The sequence below is a fragment of the Gopherus evgoodei genome, chromosome 2 (genome assembly GCF_007399415.2).
Source record: "Gopherus evgoodei ecotype Sinaloan lineage chromosome 2, rGopEvg1_v1.p, whole genome shotgun sequence".
NCBI classification, from domain to species: domain Eukaryota; kingdom Metazoa; phylum Chordata; order Testudines; family Testudinidae; genus Gopherus; species Gopherus evgoodei.
In genome coordinates, this window is record NC_044323.1 from 42,299,825 (window position 1) to 42,326,856 (window position 27,032).

General features: G+C 48.0%; 1 protein-coding gene across 2 annotated transcripts in view; it reads right to left on the reverse strand.

Annotated features, from left to right (window-relative positions):
* SLC25A40 (solute carrier family 25 member 40) overlaps window positions 1–27,032 on the reverse strand; it is an 89,104-nt gene that overhangs the window by 4,296 nt on the left and 57,776 nt on the right. For both annotated transcript variants that reach the window (XM_030550482.1, XM_030550483.1), the window contains exon 10: window positions 23,292–23,372. In XM_030550482.1, coding sequence (XP_030406342.1) covers window positions 23,292–23,372 — 81 coding nt within the window. The remainder of the gene's footprint in view (window positions 1–23,291; window positions 23,373–27,032) is intronic.

Sequence of the window (27,032 nt, forward strand, 5' to 3'; positions counted from 1 at the left end):
ATGTGCACCCCAGCTGAGGTCCAAGGCATCTGACACCAACTCGATGAAGTGAGGGGGGTTGTCGAACAAACTCCTTCCAGGACTGTTCTATGGTCGGTCCACCATCGCAGCAAGGTAAGTATCACCTGGGGAATAGTAATGATCTTTTCCAGGGGGTCTCAGGACTGGGATTAGACCATCCTCAGCCATTGTTGCAGAGGCCACATCCAGAGCCTGGCATGCCGGACCATGTAAGTGCACGTTGCCATGTGACCTAGCAGGCACAGAAAGACTCTGGCTGTAGTCAGAAGAAACATGGAGACTTCCTCAATGAGGTTCGTCAACATGTGGAACCTTTCCAGCGGCAGGAATGCCCTGGCACTGGTCAAGTTGAGGACCGCTTCAATGAACTCTATCCTCTGCACCGGCACTAACGTCAACTTTTTGCCATTTACGAGTAGGCCAGAGTGCAGCATGTGGCTTGAAGTTCCACAACATCCCTTTGGACTTGAGACCTGGAGCTGCCCTTGACAAGCCAGTCGTCGAGGTAGGGGTAGACACTGAGGTAAGACACTACCACTGACATGCACTTGGTAAACACTCTTGGTGCTGTCGCCAGGCCGAATGGGAGGATCGCAAATTGGTAATGGTGGGGGCCCACCATAAACCAGAGGAAGCATCTGTGTTCTTGAAAGATCGCTATGTGGAAGTAGGCGTCCATCAAGTCGAGGGTGGCATACCAGTCTCCCGGATTCAGGGAGGGTATAATAGAAGACAAGGAAACCATGTGAAACTTTAACTTCTTTAGGTATTTGTTGAGGTCTCGCAGGTCCAGGACAGGCCACAGAGTGCCCTTGGCCTTTGGGATTAAAAAGTACCAGGAATAGAGCCCTTGTTCCTGTACTTGAGAGGAACCTCTTCCATCGCACCCGGCTGTAGCAACCCCTTTATCTCCTGCGTAAGAAGACTCTCATAAGAGGGGTCCCTGAAGAGAGACGGGGAAGGTGGGTGGGCAGGGGGGTATAAAGGAATTGGAGGGTATAACCCTGCGTCACTGTGCTGAGATCCCATCAGTCCGAGGTTATAGTGGTCCAAGCAGGAAGGAAAAGTGGCTGGACAACACTAGGACAGGTAGCTGTGAGGAATTGTCTGGTAGGTCACCTTTAGGTGCACCCTTAAAATGACTGTTTGGCCCCCTGCTTGGCACAGGTCGAGCCCAATGGCTCGGATGGCACTTGTAGCCCTTGCCTCGTTTGTGGGGCTGGTCCTGCTGAGGCTGGCTCCCCTGGCCCTGAGGCTGCTGCAGTTTGAACTGCTTACCTGCCGGGGCTGGGATGTAAAGACCCAAGGTTTTCAGGGTGGTGACAGAGTCCTGCAAGCCATGCAACTTGCTCCAGCAAATAGGGCTTGGCCGTTGAAAGGCAAGTCCTGCATTGACTGCTGAGCCTCAGAGGACAACCCAGAGAGGAACAGCCAGGAGGCTCACCACATGGAGATTGTAGTGAGGCGGCCTGGTTCCCAGGCACCCCGGAGGACGAAGAGCCCAGCCGGAGCTCTGAGCCTGCCCCGCAAAGGGTCAAGCGGCGACCCGGAAGTATAAAGGCAGGCCTTCCAAGCTAAGTAAGAGGCCAGCCGTCAGAAAGGCCGGATGTCTGCGACCGAGCTCCCGCTGGGGAGGCAGCAGAAGGCAGCGGCCAGCCTAGCCTACCCCTCGCTCACTATCCCGGGGAGGCCTGGCCGAGCCTACCCTGCGCTCGCTACCCGGAGGAAGACTGGCCGAGCCTGCCCCGCTCCAGCTTCCCGGAGGAGGAACCGAACCTGCCCCGCGCTCGCTACCCCGAGGAGGACTGGCCGGGACTGCTCCGCTCCGGCTACCCTGAGGAGGAGCCAAGCCTACCTTTTGCCACCTACCCCGAGGACCCGCTGAGCCCGCCTGTGGACACTCACCCTGAGGAACCGATGGTGGTTGACCCCTCTGCTGACACGACGACGAGTCAGGTACTCAATGAGGGGGAGAGTGGAAGTGGCCCGGGGGCAGCCGACCCCAGTCTGGCTGCAACACTGCCAGAGCCAATGTCAGTGTGTTGCGGCCAGGATCCCCACTGACACAGCAGCAGACTGCCTGCCACTGTTAAGGCCCCAGGCTGGGATGCAGTGGAGTGGGAGGGCCTGCGTCCCCCACTGCCACCCAACATCTGAGTGGCAGACTCCCCCTCTCCCTGGGCCTGAGAAGGCCAAAGCCTAGAACTGTTACTGCTCGGCCCTGCCTAAAGGCCTGAGCCTATTTGACTTGCTAGTGTTTGTTGCCCCACCCTGATCCAAGGCCCTGGGCTTTATAGACTGAACTGCTTGCTCAGCCTCTGCCTGAGGGTCTGAGCCCTGCACTAATGTTTGTTGCCCCACCCTGATCCCAGGGCCTGGGCTTTTGTCACAAACAGATAGCTAAGGGTTAACGTCTCTTTCACCTGGAAAGAAGTAATCTGAAACACCTGACCAGAGGACCAATCAGGAAACAAGACTTTTTCAGGTCTGGGTGGAGGGAAGTTTGTGTCTGAGTTCTTTGTCTTCTACCTGTACTCTCTCGGCTATGAAAAGTGATTTTTTCTGTCTCCTGCCTTTCTAATCTTCTGTTTCCCAGTTGTAAGTACAAAAGATCAGATAGTGATTTATATGGTTTTTTTGTATTTACATGTGTGTAGTTGCTAAAATGTGTTAAATTGTATTCTTTTGAATAAGGCTGTTTATTCATATTTCTTTTAAAAAACTGACCCTGTATTTGTCACCTTAATACAGAAAGACCATTTTTATGTATTTTTCTTTCTTTTTACATAAAGCTTTCTTTTTAAGACCTGTTGGAGTTTTTCTTTAGTGGGGAACTCCAGGGAATTGAGTCTGTGCTCACCAGGGAATTGGTGGGAGGAAGAAGTCAGGGGGAAATCTGTGTGTGTTAGATTTACTAGCCTGACTTTGCATTCCCTCTGGGTGAGGAGGGAAGAGAGATTAGCTCTCGGTACTTCTGTTTTCCAAGGCTGGAAACGGGGGAGGGTGGAAACCCTCTGTTTAAATTCACGGAGCTTGCTTCTGTGTCTCTCTCCAGGAACACCTGGAGGGGGGAAGGGAAAAGGTTTATTTCCCTTTGTTGTGAGACTCAAGGGATTTGGGTCTTGGGGTCCCCAGGGAAGGCTTGGGGGGACCACAGTTCCCCAAAACACTCTAATTTTTTGGGTGGTGGCAGCTTTACGAGGTTCAAGCTGGTAACTAAGCTTGAAGGTTTTCATGCTAACCCCCATATTTTGGACGCTAAGGTCCAAATCTGGGACTAGGTTATGATAGCTTTACAGGCTGAACTGTTTGCTCAGCCCCTGCTTGAGGATCTGAGCTCTGCCCTAGTGTTTGTTGCCCCGCCTTGATCCCAGGGCCTAGGCTTTATAGACTGAACTGCTTGCTCAGCCCCTGCCTGAGGGTCTGAGCTCTGCCCTAGTGTTTGTTGCCCCACCCTGATCCCAGGGCCTGGGTGTTATAGACTGAACTGCTGCTCGGTGTAGTGAGGCGGCCTGGTTCCCAGGCGCCCCGGAGGACGAAGGCCCCCCCCCCACCCTCCCAACAGCGGACTCCTTACAGAGATACTGGAAGCCATTGTGCAGGCAGCAGCAGCACAATGGAGGGCTGCCCTGGCCATGGTTGTGCCTTCGTAGATGATCACTTGGAACTCCTTGGAAGCCTCGGGGAGCGACCCTTCAAACTTGGCCAGGGTTTGCCACATATTAAAGTCATATCAGCCAAGGAGGGCTTGGTGGTTGGCCACTCTCAGCTGAAGACTGGAAGACGAATAAATCTTATGTCTAAAGAGATACAGCCTCAAGTCCTTCATTTTTGGGAATGGCCCTGGGTTGACCTTGCCTCTCTTTGTGGTTAACCATCTCTACCAGAAGGGAATTAGGGACAGGGTGGGAGTATAAGTACTCATGCCCCTTGGTTGGCACAAAGTACTTGTGTTCGGTCCTCTTAGAGATAGGGGCCAAGGAGGAGGGGTCTGCCATAAGGCATTAGTGATTTTGGAAACTCCTTCATGAAGGGGTAGGGCCACCCTGGCCAGAGCCAAGGAGCAAACCGAGAGTCCGGGGGGTCTTTCAGTTCCTCTGCCTGAAGCCCCAGGTTGGAAGCGACCCTCTTCAAAAGTTCCTGGTGTGTTTTGGTGTCATCTTGAGGAAATGGGTGAGGGGGCCCTGTGATAGCCTCGTCTGGTGATGACGAGGACAATGCCAGTGCCGCAGGAACCTCCACTTCCATTGGTGGTCCAGCAGCTTGCTCCCTGGGTCCTCCTGGACCTGTGCGGTTTTATGCCCGATGCCTCAAACACCGGAGGGGGACAGGATACCGAGTCCGCTGGCCTTTCCAAGGTTCCTGACACTGACTAGGCAGCCTGGGAAGATTGGGTGAACGCCCAAGGGTTCCATGGGTACCATGGTGCCGACCACTGCGCCTGAGGCCATGGGACAGGTTTCAATGCTGATGATGTAGCCTGAACCACAGATACCAGAGCCTGTCCCACAGTCAGGGAATTTCACTCCGTGCTGGAGGTGTAAGCAGAGTGGCTGGTCCTGGGCGACCAGAATCGGGAGGAGCGGTGGCTCTTGTCCAACTGGTGTCGGTCACTGCCCCCTGAGGCTGACCTGTCTGAGCAAGACGGGTTTCTTGGTCGGGATCTTGGGGACGAACAGCATTTGGCAGATCTGCGTTGGAGACTTGGCGATCCACACCTCACACTATTCAAACAGTACTGGGACGTCGAACGGGACTGGGAGCTAATATAGGCTGATTGCCGGGAGGCTCTTCCTGACTAGTGCGACCTACTGCTTGGAGATGGGTGATGACGCCCCGGCGATCTGCGATCTCCGATCCTCGAATGGTCCTGTGATCAGTATCAAGCCCTTGGAGACAGTCAGGCCCAGTCGGGGAGTTCTTGCCGGGCGGCTGCTCAGAGGGTCTGAGCCAATCTACTGGCGAGGTATGCCTTGATTCCCTCGATCGGTGCCCCCTGTACGGAGACCAAAGAGGGCTCCTGTGATGTTATCTGATTAAAATATGACCTGGAAACATTTTGTGTTCAATCCTGCTTCTTACCTCTGGAGGAACTTTGCTACAGTCTGACGCTCTGAACAAAGGACTGAATGACCCAACCAAGCTGCGGATGTATTCCAGAGACTTGACTTAAGCCAGCAGTTTATTCCATCACTGTTACAAACCTGAACCAACAACTTCGCCATTACTGTATGTAGTTGATTCCTTTAACCAATTTTAACTCTCACTGTTTTTTTGCCTTTTTTTTTTAAATGAATAAACCTTTAGATTTTAAGTAAAAATCTAACCGTGTTAGTCTGGATCTGTAAAAGGCAACAAAGCATCCTGTGGCACCTTATAGCCTAACAGATGTATTGGAGCATAAGCTTTCGTGGGTGAATACCCATGTGCATGCATCTGATGAAGTGGGTATTCACCCAGGAAAGCTTATGCTCCAATACATCTGTTAGGCCTGGTCTACAGTACGGGTTTATACCGAATTTAGCAATGTTAAACCGAATTAACCCTGCACCCGTCCACACAACGAAGCCCTTTATATCGACATAAAGAACTCTTAATATTGATATCTGTACTTCTCCCCGAAGAGGAGAGTAGCGCTCAAATCGGTATTGCCATTTCAGAATAAGGTTAGTGTGGCCGCAATTCGACGGTATTGGCCTCTGGGAGCTATTACACATTGTGCACCATTGTGCACAATGTGACTGCTCTAGACAGCAATCTGGAGTCGGATGCACTGGCCAGGTAGACAGGAAAAGCCCCGTGAACTTTTGAATTTCATTTCCTGTTTGCCCAGCGTGGAGCGCTGATCAGCATGGACTGTATGGGAGATACTGGATCTGATCGCTTTATGGGGAGACAAATCTGTTCTATCAGAGCTCCGTTCAAGAAGTCAAAATGCCAAAGCATTTGAAAAAATCTCCAGACAGAGGCCACAGCAGGCACTCAACACAGTGCTGCATGACAAGTGTAACGGAAAGCCAAAGAATCAAATGGACGCTCATAGAGGGAGGGAGGGAGGACTGAGGACTCCAGCTATCCCACAGTCCCCGCAGTCTCCGAAAAGTATTTGCATTCTTGGCTGAGCTCCCAATGCCTGAAGGGTCAAAAGCATTGTCCCGGGTGGTTCAGGGTATATGTCGTCAGTTTACCCCCCTCCCCGCCATGAAAGAAAAAGAGAAACAAATCATTTCTCACCTTTTTTCAATGTCACCGTATGTCTACTGCATGCTGCTGGTAGACATGGTGCTGTGGCACTGAACAGCAGCATCCCCTCCCCTTCCTTTCCTGATGGTAGATGGTATAAAAGGCTTGGAAACGGTCCTCATCATCCCGTGAGTGCTCCTGGCTGGCCTCGGTGAGGTCAGCTGGGGGTGCCTGGGCAACAATGGGAATGACTCCTGGTCATTCCCGGCAGACGGTGCAAAAGGATTGAAAACCGTCGTCATCACAGCAACTGGGGGCTGAGCTCCTCAGCCCCCCCCTTTCATTTCTAAAGAAAAGATTCTGTGCTGCCTGGACTATCATAGCAGCTGGAGGCTTCCTCCCCTCATTTTATCTCACTAAAAAGTCAGTGTTTCTTATTCCTGCATTCCTTATTACTTCATCACACAAATGGGGGATACTGCCACGGTAGCCCAGAAGGGGTGTGGGAGGAGGGAAGCAACGGGTGGGGTTGTTGCAGGGGCACCCCCTAGAATGGCATGCAGCTCATCATTTCTGCGTGATCTCTGGGGCTCTGACCCGGAGCGGCTGTGCTCTCTGGCTCTCTAGTAGACTTGCCCCACATTCTAGGCAGGACTGACTCTATTTTTAGACAAAACAAAGAAGGGACTGACCTGGGGAATCATTCCCATTTTTGTCCATGCACCCCCGGCCAACCTCGGCGAGGTCAGCCAGGAGTACCCATGACAGCAGCAGATGGTACAAAAGGATTGATAACCATCATTGCAAATTTCCAATGGCAGACAGTGATATAGGGTTGGTAACCGTCTCTGTTACCTTGCAAAGGCAAACGAATGCTGCTGTGTAGCACTGCAGTACCGCGTCTGTCAGCAGCATCCAGTACACATATGGTAACAGTGACAAAAGGCAAGGGAGGCTCCATGGTTGCCATGCTATGGCGTCTGCCAGGGCAATCCAGGGAAAAAGGGCGTGAAATGATTGTCTGACATTGCTTTCATGGAGGAAGGATTGAGTGACGACATTTACCCAGAATCACCTGTGACACTGTTTTGGCCCCATCATGCATTCAGATCTCAACCCAGAATTCCAGTTGGCAGGGGAGACTGCGGGAACTATGGGATAGCTATGGGATAGCTACCCACAGTGAAACACTCCGGAAATAGACACTAGCCTCGGTACATGGACGCACACCATCTAATTAATGTGCTTAGTGTGGCCGCGTGCACTCGACTTTATACAATCTGTTTTACAAAACCAGTTTCTGTAAAATTGGAATAATCCCGTAGTGTAGACATACCCTTAGTCTATAAGGTGCCACAGGATCTTTGTTGCTTTAGATTTTAGATACTGAAGGATTGGCATCAGCATGATTTTGAGGTAAGATCTAAGTTATATATTGACCTGGGTGTGTGGCTGGTCTTCTGGGATCAGAAGAACCTATTATTTGATGAGACTAGTTGTAAAGAACCAGTCATCTCTGAATCCAGTGTTTTTGATGGTGATATAAGAACTGGAATGCCTGAGGAAACTGCATTTATGTTTTCTTGTTAGCCAGTGTGGTGAAACAGAAGTTTACTTTTGTTGCTATTTTGGTATATGCTATGGGGGATTAGCCACCAGTCTTGGGGTGTATCTGCCCTATTTCTCAGCAGTTCGTCCTGAATTTGGCATCCTCAGTTGTGACTCAATGAGGCACGGATACAGCTCTACTGGGCCTGCTTCTCTAGTCCTGAGACGTGACGGTTTCAGGTGGATGATCAATGGCGGGACATCCCTCTCAATAGGGAATGGTGCCACTGAGCACTCATACAACTTTGCCTGTGATCTGGAGTAGGAACACCTGGCATGCTAAGTGGACTGCTCTGAGCTCTCTGACATTTATTTGCAAGGAGAGCTCTTCCTGTGACCACAGGCCCTGAGTCCTGAGGTGCTCAAGGTGAGCCCTCCAACCTTGATGGGACGCATCCAAAATTAGAGATACTGCTTGTCGGGGGGTGACAAAGAGAATGCAGGAATGCACTGATTGGGACCCCTCCAGTCAAGGGAAGTGAGGACTGGGGCAGGAACTGTAAACTCCAAGTCCAAGTGGTGGCAGCTCAATGAGTACACTGAAGCCAGCAAAGCTTGAAGTGGTCTAAACCACACTCTTGCATGTTGTACCATGTAAGTGCACACGGTCATGTGACCTAAAAGTTTGAGGCAAAAATGGGCTGTCGTGACAGGGTGGGCCTTGATCTTGGAGCTGACATTTTCTGGAAGCAAGCCTTTTAAAGGAAGGCTCTGGCTTGAGTAGAATTGAGCACCACATTGATAAACTCTATCCTCTGGATAGGGACAAAAGTAGACATTTGCTCGTTTATCAACAGGCCCAGGGCATGGAAGGTATCTTGGACCGGTTGATGCTGGCTTTCACCTGGACCTTGGACTGGCTCTTGATCAGACAGTCATCAAGGTATGAGTAGACTCTAATGCCTTGCCTTCTGAGGAAGACCACCATCACTGCCATGCATTTTGTGAAAACTCCAGAGGCTGCCAACAGGCCAAAGGAGAGGATGGTGAATGGACAGTGGGTCTGGTTTATGACGAACCTGAGGAACCTTCTGTGACCCTGGAAGATGGGGATGTGGAAATAGGTGTCTTTCAGGTTGAGGGCAGTGTACCAGTCCCCTGGATCTAGGGAGGGAATAATGGAGGCTACAGAGAACACGCAAAACCTCAGCTTCTTGAGATAGCTGTTGAAGCAATGCAAGTCTAGGATGAGTCAAAGACCCCCTTTGGCCTTTGGAATTAGGAAACAGTGGGAGTAAAACCCTCTCTCTCTCTCAAGTTCTGAGGCACTTTCTTTTCAGCCCTACCCTCAGGAGGTCTTGCACCTCCTGGACTAGAAGTTGCTTGTGAGAAGGGTCCCTGAAGTGGGACAGGGATGGGAGGGAGAGGTGGAAGAAAACTGAAGGGTGTAACCTTCCTCCACCATACTCAGCACCCAATGATCCGAGGTGATGAGGGACCACACTGAGCTGAAGTAAGCGAGTCAGTCTAAAAACAAGGTGGTGAGGGCAGGATCTGGAATGGAAATTGATATAATGCTTTTGAGCACCCCTTGTAAAGTTCTGCCTGGGGTCTCCTGGGTATCTATTTGAGCCCAGTAGCAAGGCTGAGGTGTAAAGGAATGACTGCCTGCATTTATAATCTCTGCTTCATTTTTTCAACAGGTCTTGGTGAAGTGGCAGAGATTAGAAGCGGGCAGGTTGTTGAGGTCTGAAATGCTTCCTCGAAAGTGCTGGGGAGTAGAGGCCCAGCAACTGGAGGGGAGTCCTGGAATGTTTCAGGTGCTGGAGTTTCTAATCCATCTTTTCAGAGAAGAGGGAGATTCCCTCAAACAGAAGATCCTGAATGGATTGTTGAACCTCCGATGGCAACCCCAAGGATTGGAGTCAGGAGCATCTTCTCATAACCACAGCCGATGCCACTGTTTTGGCTGTCGTGTCAGCTGCGTCAAGGGCCACCTGGAGGGAGGTCCTGACTATGGTCTGTCCTTCCTCCACCAGAGCGGAGAACACTTGCCTGAACTCCTGTGGCAGCGAGTCCTTAAACTCTGCCATCGAGTCCCAGACATTATAGTCATATCTCCCAAGCAAGGCCTGATGGTTGGAGATGTGGAGCTGTAACCCACCAGTAGAATAAATCTTTCTGCCAAACAGGTCCAGCTTCTTTGAGTCCTTTGGCTTCGGGGTTGCACCTTGCAGCCTTTGCCTTTCTCTTTCGTTGGCCGCTGTGACCACAAGGGACTGGGAAGGGGAGGGAATATAGGTATTCATACCCCTTGGCAGGAACATACTACTTCTTTTCTGCTCTTTTTGAAATAGGAGTTAGAGAGGAATGGGTCTGCCATAGGGACCTGACTGGACCCATAAAGGCTTTGTTGAGGGCTAAGGCCACCTCTGATGGCACCACCGCAGCCAAGATGTTGATCAAGCTGTGTGAGGACTCTTTAAGCCACCTCTACCTCTAGCCCCAGGTTAGAAGGCACCCTTTTCAATAGTGCCTGGTGAGCTCTAAAGCCATCCTGCAGCACCAAGCCATTCAGTCCCAGCACAGTTTTGTCTGGGGAAGAGGAGAACTGCACCAAGAGGGGACCTTCCTCCTTGTCTTCTGCACCAACCACATCACGCAGGCCTAACTCCTGAGTGTCAGTACTGGAATCAGGATCAGGTGCTGGATGGTGTGGCAGAGGTGCCCTTCTCTTGGACACAACTGACTATGAACAGTTGGAAGGTAGCCACGGTACTGGAGGGAACCCGCATGGATTCCAAAATAGGCCACTGCCCTCTGGGGCAGGTGCGTGCATGGGGATCCAGTGGGATGTATGTCAGGTATGGGTAACAGCCCCTGGATTGAGTGCAGGACTCCATCTCTGACTCCAAGTCAGCTTGGGGAGACGAGGAAGGGGTCGAACCTCTTGCTTCTGCTGGCCAGTGCTGAGGATCCAGGGATTGGTGCTAGAGCAGGGAAGCTTCACTGGTGTTGGCAGGGCTAGTTTCCCTCGGGAAGGTATCTGAGGACCTGGTGCAGGATAAGAACCTGGGACAAAATGCTTCCTTCTACTCAATGATATCTCCAGTGCTGGAAGTAGTCCTGACTGGGTCAGCAGTATCAGGAGATCAGGTCCTCAGCCGCTGTGAAGGCCTCTGGGGGGACAGCACTGTGATCCCGCCGTTGCCATGGTGTCCCCTAGGTTTCAGTGGATGGTCCTGCACCAGATTCAGTGGCACCTGTGAGCAGCATCCCCTCTTGGACCATTGTTTCTGGTGCTTCTTTCTTGGCACTGGTAAAGGAGAACTATGTGGAGAAACCCATGCTGCTGGAGGAGCACTCTGCACTGATGTCAAGGTATTCGGTGCCAAGTCCAACCGGCTTCGCTCTGAGTGCAGCTTCCATCAAGATGGCGCTTATTGTAGCCTCCCTGTTCTTTTTTGTACAAGGCTTGAACTTATGGCAGATCTGGCAATACTCTTGCACATGGGCTTCCCCCAGACACTTCAGACAGCTTAAGTGTGGATTGCTCACCGGCATGGGCTTGCCCCAGGACGCACAGGGTTGAAAGTCCAGAGACTGGGGCATGCCCAATCCCAAGGGTGGACAATGCCTCTCTAAGCTAACTGTATACACTACTGCTAACGAATAAACGGAAGGTAACTAAACTTGATCAAGAAAAGGGAAAGTTACTCATCTTGCAGTAACTGAAGTTCTTTCAGATGTGTCCCTGTGGGTGCTCCACTCTAGGTGTCAGTGCGTCCCGGTGCTGTTGATCAGAGATTTTCTGTAGCAGTGCCTGGTCGGGACGCAGGTGCTCAGTTGGTATCTCCCGTCTCATTGGAATCTTCCTGAGCGCCTGCATTCTCTACTATGGAGCAATTATACTAGTACTCCAAAGTAGAGGGGAGGAGGGTGAGGAGTAGAGCACTCACAGGGACACACATCTCAAAGAACTTCAGTTACTGCAAGGTGATTAACTTTCCATTCTTCTTCGAGTGCTGTCCCTGTGGGTGCTTCACTCTAGGTGAATGTATAGCAGTTCCCACTATGGTCAGTGGGACTTTGGAGTTGCGGCAAAGAGAGAGTACTGTAGAGAGTACTGTATGGCCTACTATGGTGTCTGCCATGTATCTTGTGTGATAAGATAGTGTTTGGCAAATGTGTGTTCAGAGGACCATGTAGCCGCTTTACAGATGTCAGAAACGGGTACGTTATGTAGGAAGGCAACGGATGTCGACAGAGCTCGAGTGGAATGAGTTCTAATGCCTTCAGGCAGTTGAATATTTTAAATATGGTAAGAGGATCTGATGCAGTCAGAGATTCATGTGGACAGACATTGTTTACAGATAGCCGTACCTTTCGATCTTTTGGTGATGGAGACAAAGAGTCGTTGAGATTTATGAAATGGCTTAGTCCTGTCTAAATAAGAAGCAATTGCTTTTTATTTAGGTTTGGGATATAAAGTAGGTAAGTATATAGGTTGGTTAAGGTGAAAGGTGGATACCACCTTAGGGAATAATTTAGGCTGTGGTCTCAGAGTGACTTTATCTTTGGAGAATATTGTGTAGGGAGGATAGGCCATCAGGGCACTTATTTCACCTACTCTCCTTGCTGATGTTATTGCAACTAAGAAAGCTACCTTCGTGGACATATGGAGAAGAGAGCAGTAGCCAAGAGCTCGAATGGAGGTTTCATGAGATCATGAAGAACAAGGTTAAGGTTCCAGGTAGCCGCTGTTGGGTAAATTTCAGGATACAGATTTTGCAGGCCTGTGAGAAATCATTTTATGGTGGTGTGGGTAAAGAGTGAATAACCTTCTAACAAGTCATGGAAGGTGGTAAGCGCCGCCTGATGCACTTTGATGGAGCTGAGTGAAAGTCCATCCTGTTTTAGTTTCAGAAGGTAGTCTAGAATATTAGGGAGGGTCACCATATTGGGCATTAAGTAATTACTTGAGCACCAGAGGGCGAAACACTTCCACTTCTGCAGGTAGGTTTACAAGTGGAGTCTTTTCTACTGTGCAGGAGGATGTATTGAACTTGCTTGGAACAGGCTAGTTCATGGGTTTGGAATCATGAAGGAACCAGGCTGTGAGGTGGAACTTTTGGAGCTGGAGGTGAAGAACCTGTCCATTGTTCTGGGAAAGGAGATCTGGCCTGTTGGGGAGATTCCATGGATAACGGGAGGACATGTGGAGTAGGTAAGGATACCACATCTGTCTCAGTCAACCCAGGGCAATAAGGATGACCTGGGCCTTGTCGTCTATGATCTTCCGAAGAACCCTGTGGAGTAGAGGGATTGGTGGGAAGGCGTACAGGAAAGAGTTGTGCCACGGGATGAGGAACGCGTCTCCTAGGGATGCAGTCCCAAGTTCCACTCTGGAGCAAAATGGGACATTTTCAATTCTGGGTTGTGGCAAAGAGGTCTATTGATGTGGTGCCCCAAAGGAAGAAGAGCTGTTGCAGTATTGTGGGGTGAAGCTCCCACTCGTGCTCTGTTGAGAAGTGCCTGCTGAGTGTGTCGGCAATAGTGTTGTGGCAACCTGGTTGGTAGGAAACAATTTATATTTGATTTTGTTTGCACCAATTCCATAGTCAGATGGCTTCCATGCAAAGGGAATGTGATCGGGCTCCCCCTTGTCTGCTGATGTAGTACATACATGCTATATTGTCTGTTAAGACCCAAATAGATTTGTTCTTTATGAGGGGAAGAAAGTGGGGCATGCTCGCCTCATTGCTCTGAGCTCTAAGAGATTTATGTGTAGGTGCATTCCTGATGCAGACCACCGGCCTTGTGCCCTATGTCCTCCTAAATGCGCTCCCCAAGCAATTAGGGAAGCATCTGTGGTGAGCATGAGCGTTGGGGATCATTGCTGGAAGGAAACCCCCATGCAGAGGTTTTCTGGTCTTGTCCACCAATGTAGGGAAGCCATAACATTGGGAGGAGAAGTTAGCAATGTCCCTAAGGTGTGTCTGTTGGGTTTGAAATTGGAATTGAGCCAGCCCTGAAGACATCTCATGTGTAGCTTGGTGTACTGGACCATGAAGGTGGTGGCTGCCATGTGACCAAGGAGCTGTAGACAGATTCTTGCTTGTGTCCTGGGACGAATAGAGAGCATGCGTATGAGCTGTGTGATAGCGAGGAATCTGTGATATGGGAGTGAGGCCCTGCTCCGGATTGAGTCGAGATGAGTTCTGATGAACTCGATCTGTTGTGTAGGTGTCAGGGTGGATTTTTGGACGTTTATTTGGAGGCCTAGGCTGTGAAAAAGGGAGATGGCAAAATGGGTAGCTTGAAGTGTTTCGCCATAGGAGTTGCCCTTGATGAGGCACTTGTCCAGATAGGGTAAAAGTGTGATCCAATGTTTGTGGAGGTAAGCCATGACCACAGCTAGAGTTTTGGAAAAGACTCTCGGCGCTGTGGAGAGGCCGAAAGGAAGAACTCTGTATTGACAATGGTTGTGACCGATTGTGAATTGTAGGAAGCATCTGTGAGTTGGATGAATTGATATATGAAAATAAGCATCTTGTAGGCTGAGGGCTGTAAACCAGTCCCCTTGATCCAGTGCAGGAATTATTGTGCACAGTGTGACCATCTTGAATTTTTGTACCCTCATGAATTTGTTCAGTCGGCATAGGTCTAGTATAGGCCTCCATCCCCCGTTTTTTTTTCTGGGTCAGGAAGTAATTGGAGTAGAATTCTTTCCCCTGATGTTGCGTTGGCACAGGTTCCACTGCAACCAGCTGGAGGAGGTGCGCCACTTCTACACAAAGGAGGTGCTCATGAGAGGGGTCCCTGAAGAGGGATAGGAAAGGGGGAAGGGTAGGAGGATAGGATATGAATGAGATAGAGTATCTGGACTGAACTATTTCGAGGACCCAACCGTCCCATGTAATTCGCTGCCAGGCATGTTGGAAACTGTGGAGGTGGTGGCCAAATGGGCAAATAGGCTGTGGAATCAAGGGGTGGTCACACAGACCCTCGACCAATATTTCAAAATCGTTGTTTATTCCCAGATGGGCGGGAGGTGGTTGCTTGAGCTTGATTTTGTCTGTGCTTAGGGGGTCTGAGCGTGATTCCTATTTATGTTGTATGGTTTGGATTGAGGCCGATAATATTGTTGTGTGCACGGTCTTTGGTAGGGTTGGTATCATTGTCTCCTGGAAAGAGATGGGTGAATGCCCAGGGTGCGCAGTGTCGCTCTAGACTCTTTCATAGTGTGAAGTAGTTTGTCGTTTTTTTGGAAAACAGTTTGTCTTTATCAAAGGGGAGGTCCTCCACTTTGGTCTGCAGATCTTTAGGGATGCCAGATGCAGAAAGTCATGAAGATCTGCGCGTAACCACAGCAGTTGCAGTAGTATGGGCTGCTGTGTCCATCGTGTCTAAAGAGGCTTATAGGGCCGTTCTGGAAATCAATAGGCCCTCGCTCAGAATTGGTTTAAAGTCTGCTCTCCTTTCCTCTGGAATGTAGGAGGCGAATTCAAAAAGTTTATTGTAGTTACCAAAGTCGCAGCTGGCAAGGAGTGCAGAGTAGTTTACAATCCTGAATTGTAGAGTGGAGGATGTGTAAACCTTGTGACCCAAGACATCAAGGGGTTGAAGGTCCTTGTCTTGCGGGGTGGGCTGATATTGTGACTGTTTCATCCTCTGTGTGACTGCATCGATGATGAGAGAGTTCGGTTGTGGGTGAGAAAATAGGAAGTCAGCGTCCTTAGCAGGAACATAGTATTTACATTCAGCCTTTCTGAAGGTTGGTAATAAAGAAACTGGAGTTTGCCAGAGAGTGTCAGCTGGATCCAGGAGTGCTTCATTTATAGGGAGTGTGATCTTTGCAGGCGCAGAGGGTTGGAGGATTCTGGGGAGTTTGTATTGTGTCTCCTGAACCTCTTCTAGGGGGATGTCTTGTCTGAGTGCCACCCTCTTGAAAAGCTCTTGAGATTGTTTACAGATGTCCACGTTCTGTGAAGGCAGGGGGGAGAGGGCTCCATCCAGAGCAGATGGAGAATTAGGGTTCAGTGAGTCACGATATGGTTTGTAGCGCATGTTCTCAGGAGGGGGTTCAGGTACTCTAGCAGTGGATGGAGCTGGAGATCGAGGCACAGAGGTCTGAGGATGAGTGGTAGGAGGATGTGGCCAAGGGTACCACTGAGGCCAAGGCATAGGGTAGGAGAAGCCAAGAGCTGCCCATGGAGGGAGGGTAAAGTAGGGAAACTGAGGCTGCTGTCTGTGGACCATAGCCTGAGGTGGAAGAGATTCCAGTGGAGGAGAAGAGGCAGGTAGGGGGAACTCTGCCTGTTGCTGTACATCAGGTTCACCATCAGAGAAGGCAGCCAGTTCAGGTGGTGAGAATGGCTGTTCTAAGAGTGAGCCCTGTCTTTCCAGGAGCAGAGTGTTAGGGTATGTCTACCCTAAATTAGGTTGAATTTATAGAAGTCTTTTTTTAGAAATTGTTTTTATACAGTTGATTGTGTGTGTCCCCGCACAAAATGCTCTAAGTGCATTAAGTCAGAGGACTGCGTCCACAGTACCGAGGCTAGCATTGACTTCCGGAGCGTTGAACTGTGGGTAGCTGTCAGTAGCTATCCCACAGGTCCCGCAGTCTCCACTGCCCATTGGAATTCTGGTTTGAGATCCCAATGCCAGATGGGGTGTCGCGGGTGGTTCTGGGGACATGTTGTCAGGCCCCCCTCTCCCTCCGTCCCTCCCTCTGTGAAAGTAATGGCAGACAATAGTTTCTCACAAAGTACGGGCCGGGCAATGTGCCCCGACAATGTGCACATCACAGCAGGGCACAGACTATCCAATAAGTTCTTGGAATGCATTGCAGACAACTTTTTATTTCAGAAAGTTAAAAAAGCTACTTGGGGGAAAGCTGTTCTAGACTTGATTTTAACAAATAGAGAGGAACTCACTGAGAATTTGAAAGCAGAAGGCAACTTGGGTGAAAGTGATCACGAAATCATAGAGTTTGCAATTCTAAGGAAGGGTAGAAGGGAGTACAGCAAAATAGAGACAATGGATTTCAGGAAGGCGGATTTTGGTAAGCTCAGAGAGCTGATAGGTAAGGTCTCATGGGAATCAAGACTGAGGGGAAAAACAACTGAGGAGAGTTGGCAGTTTTTCAAAGGCACACCCTTAAGGGCCCAAAAGCAAGCTATTCCACTGGGTAGGAAAGATAGAAAATGTGGCAAAAGACCACCTTGGCTTAACCATGAGATCTTGCATGATCTAAAAAATAAAAAGGAGTCATATACAAAAATGGAAACTAGGACAGATTACAAAGGATGAATATAGGCAAACAACACAGGAATGCAGGGGCAAGATTAGAAAGGCAAAGGCACAAAATGAGCTCAAACTAGCTACAGGAGTAAAGGGAAGCAAGAAGACTTTTTATCAATATATTAGAAGCAAGAGGAAGACCAAGGACAGGGTAGGCCCACTGCTCAGTGAAGAGGGAGAAACAGTACCAGGAAACTTGGAAATGGCAGAGATGCTTAATGACTTCTTTGTTTCGGTCTTCATCGAGAAATCTGAAGGAATGCCTAAGATAGTGAATGCTAATGGGAAGGGGGTAGGTTTGGAAGAGAAAATAAAAAAAGAACAAGTTAAAAATCACTTAGAAAAGTTAGATGCCTGCAAGTCACCACGGCCTGATGAAATGTATCCTAGAATACTCAAGGAGCTAATAGAGGAGGTATCTGAGCCTCTAGCTATTATCTTTAGAAAATCATGGGAGACTGGAGAGATTCCAGAAGACTGGAAAAGGGCAAGTATAGTGCCCATCTATAAAAAGGGAAATAAAAACAACCCAGGAAACTACAAACCAGTTAGTTTAACTTCTGTGCCAGGGAAGAGAATGGAGCAAGTAATTAAGGAAATCATCTGTAAACACTTGGAAGGTGGTAACGTGATAGGGAATAGCCAGCATGGATTTGTAAAAACAAATCGTGTCAATCCAATCTGATAGCTTTCTTTGATAGGATAACGAGTCATGTGGATAAGGGAGAAGCGGTGGATGTGGTATACCTAGACTTTAGTAAGGCATTTCATACGGTCTCACATGATATTCTTATCAATAAACTAGGCAAATACAATTTAGATGGGGCTACTATAAGGTGGGTGCATAACTGGCTGAATAACAGTATTCAGAGAGTAGTTATTAGTGGTTTCCAATCCTGCTAGAAAGGTATAACAAGTGGGGTTCTACAGGGGTCTGTTTAGGGATTGGCTCCGTTCAATATCTTCATCAACGACTTAGATATTGGCATAGAAAGTATGCTTATTACGTTTGCAGATGATACCAAACTGGGAGGGATTGCAACTGCTTTGGAGGACAGGGTCATAATTCAAAATGATCTGGAGAAATGGTCTGAGGTAAACAGGATGAAGTTTAACAAAGACAAATGCAAAATGCTCCACTTAGGAAAGAAAAATCAGTTTCACACATACAAAATGGGAAGAGACTCTCTGGGAAGGCATACAGCAGAAAGGGATCTAGGGTATAGTGGACTATAACCCCTATAAGCTAAATATGAATCAACAGTGTGATGCTGTTGCAAAAAAAGCAAACGTGATTCTGGGATGCATTAACAGGTGTGTTGTGAGCAAGACATGAGAAGTCATTCTTCTGCTCTGCTCTGTGCTGGTTAGGCCTCAACTAGAGTATTGTGTCCAGTTCTGGGCACCGTATTTCAAGATGTGGAGAAATTGGAGAGGGTCTAGAGAAGGGCAACAAGAATGATTAAAGGTCTTGAGAACATGATCTATGAAGGAAGACGGAAAGAACTGGGTTTGTTTCATTTGGAAAAGAGAAGACTGAGAGGGGACATGATAGCAGTTTTCAAGTATCTAAAAGGATGTCATAAGGAGGACGGAGAAAACTTGTTCATCTTAGCCTCTAAGGATAGAACAAGAAGCAGTGGGCTTAAACTGCAGCAAGGAAGGTTTAGGTTGGACATTAGGAATAGGTTCCTAACTGTCAGGGTGATTAAACACTGGAATAAATTGCCTAGGGAAGTTGTGGAATCTCCATCTCTGGAGATATTTAAGAGTAGGTTAGATAAATGTCTATCAGGGATGGTCTAGACAGTATTTGGTCCTGCAGGGGACTGGTCTCCATGACCTCTCTAGGTCCCTTCCAGTCCTAGAATCTATGAATCTGATGAGCTCTGCATGGTTATCTGTGCTGATCAGCTTGCCATGCTGGCCAAACAGGAAATGAAATTCAAAAGTTCGCAGGCCTTTTCTTGGCTACCTGGCCAGTGCATCTGAGTTGAGAGCATTGTCCAGAGTGGTCACAATGGAGCACTCTGGGATAGCTCCCAGAGGCCAATACCGTCAAATTGCATCCAAACTACCCCAAATTCAGCCCGGCAAGGGATTTCAGTGCTAATCCCCTCATCGGAGGTGGAGTAAAGAAATCGATTTAAAGAGCCCTTTGAGTCGAAAAAAAGGGCTTCGTTGTGTGGATGGGTCCAGGCTTAAATCAAGGTAACTCTGCTAAATTCAACCTAAAATCATAGTGTAGACCAGGTCTTAGGCTCAGGAGGCACTGAGACGTCACACTGAGTGAGGAACTGTTGCTACTGCTCCCTGGGCTGTGTTGAGCCTGGACTGTGCTCTAGCATGTTAGCAGGTGAAAGTGTCAGCGGTGCCGTGAGTCTGTTGGAGGTGCCCTACAGGGGTCCACTGCTGGTGCCGGGGCAGGAGGAAGACTCGGTGCCAACGTTTTTCCCGGCAGCGGGGCAGAATGCGCAGTCGGCACCACAGCTATTCTTCGTGGGGGGAGGGAGGGTGTCACTGCCAACGTCCTTGTCGGCAGCAGGGCAGAGCGCGCAGCCAGCACTGCTGCTATTTTACCCGTGGAGGTGGTCAGTGCTGATGTCCTTGTCGGCATTGGGACAGAGCACGCAGCTGACACCATGGCTATTTTTAGCACTGAGGCAGTTGATGCCATGGAAACCTTCCCAGTACAGGAGGTCGGGTTCCTGCCTCTGCAGTCTGCGGGAGCCACAGTTGAGGCTGTAGAAAGAGCTGAGGCACCTGCCTGCAGCTCTGTCAGCACAAAGGGTAAGGATCTTGCAGTAGACCCTTTACCTTTGTCAAAGTCTCTCCTCTGAGACTGCCATGCTTCTTGCCTCTGCTCCAGAGAGGGTGAAGCAATGTTCCTAGCTGGTTCGGATCTGGCCGGGAAGTGTGTGGGAGCGAGTTTAACTTTCCCCGTCTCCGAAAGCGGCTGCAGGGATTTTTCCATGAGAAGCATTTTAAGCCGCAGATCCCTGTCGTGACGAGCCCTTGACTTGAGGTTCGTACAGTGGAGGCATTTTGCGGAGATGTGGGTTTTCCTGAGGCACTTCACACAATGTGAGTGCCCATCCGACCATGGCATGGAGTCCTGACAGGAAACATACTTTTTGAATCCTGAAGCCCTTGGCATTGTGAATTAGAAATGGCAGGGGAGAGTGTCTCAGAGGGAGACAAGCCAAAAGCGATTTTTTTTAAACTAAGTAACTCCCCCATGTAACTATACTAAAGGAAGGGAAACAACTGGGATGTAACTAATAAGTGTTTATGTATTCTTTGTTAATTTTTCCTCCAGAGACCAGGAAAGAGAAGCAGCGGTACCCTGAGTCCCGTTTTCAGCTGGGGAGAATTGAGAAGGGACTGAGGGGGGCGCAAGACGCAGGCGCTCAGGAAGATTCCAACGAGACGGGAGATACCAACTGAGTGCCTGTGTCCAGATCAGGCACTGCTACCGAAAATCTCCAATCAACAGTGCCAGGACGCACCAACATCTAGAGTGGAGCACCAACAGGGACAGCACTCAAAGAAGAACATCAGAATCACTGATTGAATGCCTTGCCAAGACAAGAGAAGTTGTTCCAGAGAAAAGCCTTTGACAAGGTCCCTCACCAAAGGCTCTTACATAAATTAAGTTGTCATGGGATAAGAGGGAAGATCCTTTCATGGATTAAGAACTGGTCAAAAGACAGAGAACAAAGGGTAGGAATGAATGGTAAATTTTCAGAATGGAGAGGGGTAACTAGTGGTGTTCCCCAAGGGTCAGTCCTAGGACCAATACTATTTAACTTATTCATAAATGATCTGGAGAAAGGAGTAAAAAGTGAGGTGGCAAAGTTTGCAGATGATACTAAACTGCTCAATGATAGTTAAGACCAAAGCAGACTGTGAAGAACTTCAAAAAAATCTCCCAAAACTAAGTGATTGGGCAACAAAATGGCAAATGAAATTTAATGTGGATAAATGTAAAGTAATGCACATTGGAAAAAATAACCCCAACTACACATACAATATGATGGGGGCTAATTTACCTACAACTAAACAGGAGAGAGACCTTGGAGTCATCATAGATAGTTCTCTGAAGATGTCCACGGTGTGTGTAGCGGCAATCAAAAAAGCAAACAGGAAGTTAGGAATCATTAAAAAAGGGATAGAGAATAAGACGGAGAATATCTTATTGCCCTAATGTAAATCCATAGTACTCCCACATCTTGAATACTGCGTACAGATGTGGTCTCCTTATCTCAAAAAAGATATACTGGCATCTGAAAAGGTTCAGAGAAGGGCAACTAAAATGATTAGGGGTTTGGAACGGGTCTCATATGAGGGGAGATTAAAGAGACTAAGACTTTTCAGCTTGGAAAAGAGGAGACTAAGGGGGGGATATGATAGAGGTACATAAAATCATGAGTGGTGTGGAGAAAGTGAATAAGGAAAAGTTATTTACTTGTTCTCATAATATAAGAACTAGGGGTCACCAAATGAAATTAATAGGCAGCAGGTTTAAAACAAATAAAAGGAAGTTCTTCACACAGCGCAGTCAACCTGTTGAACTCCTTGCCTGAAGAGGCTGTGAAGACTAGGACTATAACAGGGTTTAAAAGAGAACTAGATAAATTCATGGAGGTTAAGTCTGTTAATGGCTATTAGCCAGGATGGGTAAGGAATGGTGTCCCTAGCCTCTGTTTGTCAGAGGGTGGAGACAGATGGCAGGAGAGAGATCACTTGATCATTACCTGTTAGGTTCACTCCCTCTGGGGCACCTGGCATTGGCCACTGTCGACAGATGGATACTGGACTGGCTGGACCTTTGGTCTGACCCAGTATGGCCATTTTTATGTTCTTATGCAAGAAGGAACTGAGACAGTTCAGGGCCAGCTGGGCCCCTTATACTGGTGCTTGAGCATGCACACCAGAGGATGCTAGAGCCGGGCTGATGGATACCATTGAGGGAAAAATCTCTGGCTACTGTGCTGCACACATGCACCTAACATAGAATGGACATGGCCAAGCTCTCGAAGAATCACATTATGAGTTTTAGTAATTTCATGTGATAAAGATGAGGATTTTTAGTATGATTTTTTTTATTCTGATAGTGTGCCTTTTTAAACAAATAAACTGAAGCCAGTGATGCTGTGAAATCTGATGTTCCAGAGTTATGTGGAGAATCCAATACCACTACTCCTGCCTTGTGGTGTAAGTACTACAAAGCCATAATATGACTGTGGCATATTCCGGCCCTCCCTCAAAGCATCATGATACAAAAGGCCAACTTTTAATGATGTTACATAATTGTCCTGATTTGTTTTGGGCCTTCTGGAATTCATTAGCCCACAGTATCCTACAAGCCAGCAACTGTCCAGAGTGATTTACCACAGTAAACTCTATTCCCAGTTACCACCCTTCTACACAGATGCAAATCAAGATCTCAGCAAAACTTCCTTAAACACTTATGACTGCAGACAGAAAATGCTGTTTAAGCTGCAGCTTTGTTTCTGAAGACAGAGAATATCAAAAGGGTTAGTGAGAAAAAATAGAACCAACAAAAGGGGCTGTCATGTGGGGCTGGATGTTCCTAAGCACTGATGAGGAGGTAGTAGTAGTGACTGGTAGGAGATAAATCACACTCAACTCACAATAAAATTAGACCCCCACTGAGCCTCTAAAGAGAGTTGGATCTCTCTTGCCCCCAAGAGCAGAGTTCTTAAGTGTCTCCAGGTACCGGTCTGTCTTAGATCTCTGTTTGCTTTACAAATTGTACCTCTCACCTGCTGGAAAAGCTATTTTCACTTGCAAAAACTACCTTTTCTCCCTATATAATAACTGGACATAAAACACTTTTTTGTTTTGTTTTTCATAATTCTTTAGCTGCAGAACTTTTCACACCACTTTCCTGTCAGTGACAATTTGGGAAAATAATTACAACTACATTAATTGATATAACTGATACATGTGCTACATGCTAATTGTCACATGCTTGAAAAATAAACCACCTCTGTTCTTAGACACTGTTAGACATCTTAATTGATAATCTCTCAATTAAGAGTGGGCTAGAATTGCATATATATTTCACGACCGCTCCACAGCTAACAACATTCATGTGGAAGGACACGAGTATTTTTTATCTTGCACATGTTAGATTCTATAAAACCCTGTTAATGATTAAATCCACTTAATTTCCTTTTTTCTTGGAAATATATTAAAACAGTTACCAGCAAATAATCCAGTAAACCCATGCTCAGCAACAATTGTCTTCATTACTGTCCATGTTGATGTGGACTTCTTCTGTGATACTAGATAGAGTACAACAAAATAAAGTGTGAATTAAATAGTATACAATTTAATACCACCACAGAAAAGTAATAAATACTCTTGAAAATTAGAGGGATCACATCAATCAAATGCACTAGCTGTTTTTATTTTAGTCACATTTTAAATTTGTTTTACATTAATTTTGGACATACTGATGGAAAATGAAGGAGTTGTTTTATTATTTCATAAGTATCAGATGCACCTCAATTTATCTGTTAGATGATATCCTGCCTGACTGCAATGAGTTAAATCCAAGAAGGCTGCTAAGGGAGAAGCAAACCAGAAAAAAAAATAGTGGCAAAGATAAGCCTGGGGAAATTATAAATTGGGGAATGCTCCTGCTTTGTTCCCGTAAGGCTGGCCTGGTTAACTGTGCTCAAGGCCAAAAGCCTAGGATCAAAGGGGATCCTAAGCCTTAAAGATGCTAGCCCAGGAAGGAAGGGACTGAGTGGATTATCAGGAGCAGTGGCTAGAAATGAGCCTCTGGCAGACAGATACAAATGAACTGCAAAAAGCAAGTTAGCTCTACCAGTTCAGAGATGGAAATACGGTGGGCCTAACTGAGCTATGGATAGAGAGGTTAAGCCTAGGTAAAGAAACATGCATACAGAATTCTTTTTTGTTTTAGCTCTGTGATGCATGGCTAGAAAGGGTTAAACAGCCTGCAGAATAAATGACTCAAATTCAACCCTTAAAGACATGTAGGGAGATAATGTTTGTGTTTTTGTGTATTTACATATATATGGGTAGTGGTTAACAATGTAATCAACAGTCCCTGTCTATGCTGAATTCTGATGATTCAGAGGTTAAAAAAAAAAATCATTACTCACCTTCTTGTAACTGTTGTTATTTGAGATATGTTGTTCATGTCCATTATAATCAGGTGTGCGTATGTGCATGTGCACAGTAGCTGGATGATTTTTCCTCTAACAGCAACTGTAGGGTCGGCCTGGGCGCTCCTTGGAGTCACGCCCTGTCGACCCTGCATCCCCTCAGTTCCTTCTTGCCTGCTACTCCGACAGAGGGGTAAGGAGGGTGGTATTGCAACGGACATGAACAACAGATCTTGAAGAACAACAGTTACGAGAAGGCGAGTAACTCTTTTCTTCTTCGAGTGCTTGTTCGTGTCAATTCCAATCAGGTGACTCACAAGTCCAAGTTCAGAAGGCGGAGTCGGAGTCATCCACTGATTAAAGCACTGCTCGTCGAAGGCAGCATTGTCCTGGCCTGTTGTGTAATCACATAATGTGTAGTAAAAGTGTGGATGGAGGACCATGTTGCTGCTCTGCAGATTTCCTGAGTACAGATCTGAGCCAGGAACACTGTTGTTGAAACCTGCGCCCTGGTGGAGTGTGCAGTGATTGGGGGTATGGGAACCCCCAGCAGGTTGTAGCACTCATAGATGCAGGATGCGATCCATGACGAAATGCATTGTGAGGACACGGGTAGGCCCTTCATTCTGTCTGCTACCGCCACAAACAGCTGGACCGATTTTCTCAAAGGCTTTGTTCTTCCGATGTAGAAAGCTAGCGCCCTGCAAACATCTAGTGAGTGGAAAGGGAACAGAAGTACTTGTGGCACCTTAGAGACGAACAAATTTATTTGAGCATAAGCTTTCGTGGGCTACAGCCCACTTCTTCGGATGCATGGAATGGAACATATATCTCCTCAATATATATACACATACAGAGAGCATGAAAAGGTGGGAGTTGCCCTACCAACTCTAAGAGGCCAATTAAGTAAGGGGAAAAAAAAACCTTTTGAAGTGATAAACAAGATAGCCCAGTACAGACAGTTTGATAAGAAGTGAGTGGAGTGTCTCCTTTCTGCCTCTAGAATAAGGTATAAGGTAGAACACCGAGAGAAAGATGTCCTGGTTGATGTGAAACTGTGACACAGCCTTCGGGAGGAAAGCAGGATGGGGCCTGAGCTGAACCTTGTCTTTATAGAACACAGTGTAGGGAGGCTCTGATGTTAGGGCCCTGAGATCCAACACCCTCCTGGCTGAGGTTACCGTTACCATCAACGTCACCTTATAAGAGAGATAGAGCAGAGAGCATATCACTAATGGTTCTAGGGGGGTTCCCATAAGCCTAGAGAGGACGAAGTTGAGGTCCCAGACAGGGACAGGCTGACAGACATTAGGGTATAGCCTATCGAGCCCTTTTAAGAACCAGCTGACCATCGGGTTAGCAAACACAGAGCGGCCCTCCATGGCTGGGTGAAAGGCCGAGATGGCAGCTAACGCACCCTTGCTGATGATAATGAAAGCCCCTGCTGCTTTAGATGTAGGAGGTAGTCCAGATTAAGTGGCACTGAGGCTAGCTTCGAGGGTGAATGGTGCTGCACTGACCAGATTGAATATCTCTTCCACTTGGCGAGGTATGTGGCTCTTGTGGCTTTCTGCTGCCAAGGAGGATCTGTCTAACCTGGCCTGAACAGGAAATTCCATCGGGTTCAACCATAGAGCCTCCATGCTGTGAGGTGAAGCAACTCAAGGTTTGGATGTTGAAGACGACCGTGATCTTGTGACAGAAGGTCCAGGCAGAGTGGCAGGGTGATTGGGGCTTCTATGGACATGTCTAGGAGAGATGTGTACCAGTACTGATAGGGCCAGGCGGGTGCTATCAATATGACCCTGAGCTTGTTCTCTCTGGATCTTGAGGAGTACCCTGTGAACAAGCGGTATCGGTGGAAAGGCATATAGGAGGAAACCTCCCCAATGGAGGAGGAACACATCAACACTGGAGCCTGGCTGGACTTTGGAAGGAGCAGACCTGCCAGCACTTCCTGTTGTACTGAGTAGCAAATAGGTCTATCTGGGGAAGGCTCCAACTCTGGAAGATTGAAATCGCAATGTTTGGGTGAAGGGACCACTCATGGCCGTGAAAGGACCTGCTGAGGTCTGCCAGCTCATTCTATACTCTGGGGAGGTATGACACCTGGAGGAGTATTGAATGTTCTACACAGAAGTCCCACAGTATGAGGGCTTCCTGGCACAGGGAAGAGCAGCACACACTCCGCTGTTTGTCGATATAGAACATTGCTGTGGTGTTGTCCATCATGACTGAAACAGATTGTCCCATTAAGTATGCCTGGAAGGTCTGGCACGCCAGGCGCACCACTCTCTGACATTGATGTGGAGAGCCAGATCTGTCTGAGACCAGAGACCTTGAGTCCTGCGGTCTCTTAGATGTGCTCCCAAGCCCAAGTTTGATGCATTCATCACTAGTGACAGAGACGGCTGTGGACTGGCGAAGGGGATCCCTGAGCATACCTCCTGAGGGTCAAGCCACCACAGGTGGGAGTCAGGGACCAGGCAAGGCAGGGTCACTATCCTGTCCAAGCTGTTCTTGGCCGGGTGGTACACTGATGCAAGCCACGATTGAAAAGGTCGAAGCCTGAGTCTGGCATGCTGCATCATGTAGGTACAGGTAGCTATGTGTCCAAGAAGCTTATTTCTTACCATGGTGGTGGGAAACTATCTGAGGCCTCAAATGGTATCAGTCAGGGCCCGAAACCCCTCTTGCGGCACGTATGTCCTATGCTGGGTCAAGTCCAATATTGCCCCTATAAATTCTATCCTCTGGACCAGGGACAGAGTCGATTTCGCCTCATTTAGGAGACTCACACTGTCAAAG